General features: G+C 42.3%; 1 protein-coding gene across 1 annotated transcript in view; it reads left to right on the top strand.

Moving 5' to 3' along the window:
• LOC109462709 overlaps positions 1–747 on the top strand; it is a 10,948-nt gene that overhangs the window by 5,820 nt on the left and 4,381 nt on the right. Inside the window, exon 10 of the mRNA XM_019759268.1 lies at positions 358–620. Within this exon, the coding sequence (XP_019614827.1) occupies positions 358–620 (263 nt within the window). The remainder of the gene's footprint in view (positions 1–357; positions 621–747) is intronic.

Below are 747 nucleotides of genomic sequence, written 5' to 3'. Positions count from 1 at the left end.
AAGATGAGACAGCCAATCAGGAAACAGAAAATGAAAGCATCTCAAGAGAAACAGGAAAACAGGTTGGCAATCAGAAGGCGGATGAAAGTATATTAAGAAAGCCAAATGTAACATCAGCATTCTCAACTGCAGTCGCAACTGAAGCATTCCAGGAGTGTTGGAACAGGTACACTGAAGACAAAGTGTACCTCATAGTATTGACAAATATGCAGGTTCTGTTTTTGCTACGACATGTGTCCATATAGCCGGATGATTCGTTTTTTCATTATTAATGAGCAGCTGTCAAACATGAAATTTCACCCAAAATCCACCAAGGATCCACCAAGGATTACTTACACTTTTATTGTAATCTTACAGGTCGAAATGCTGCCCGTTGATGACGCCTTAACAAAGGCTTTCTCAGCTGTGACCCCGGTACTGACCGTGCACCAGGAAAAGGAGGAGGACTTCTTAGAGCCCGTGATAGTCACCCTGCCGTGGGCATGGAAGAAGAGCGACTGCGGCACAGATAAGACCGTCATGATGAAAAGGAAGTCAACTCCTCCTCAGTGGTCTTTGCTTAGGACAGGGTTTCAAGAGACAGAGGACGCAGTCACATTCACAACTAGACACTTCTGCGGGTAATGCACCGGGATTATATGTCATTTGAAGTAACTACGTACCTACTAATTTATTCTCTCTCTCTCTTTCTCACTCTCTCACTCTCTCACATATAAGCATATATATATATATATATATACATATATA

Source organism: Branchiostoma belcheri, unplaced genomic scaffold (assembly GCF_001625305.1).
Source record: "Branchiostoma belcheri isolate BF01 breed outbred unplaced genomic scaffold, Haploidv18h27 scaffold12, whole genome shotgun sequence".
In the NCBI taxonomy this organism is placed as follows: Eukaryota; Metazoa; Chordata; class Leptocardii; order Amphioxiformes; family Branchiostomatidae; genus Branchiostoma; species Branchiostoma belcheri.
Note: the sequence above shows the minus strand (reverse complement) of the source record. Positions and strands in the feature narration are given on the sequence as shown.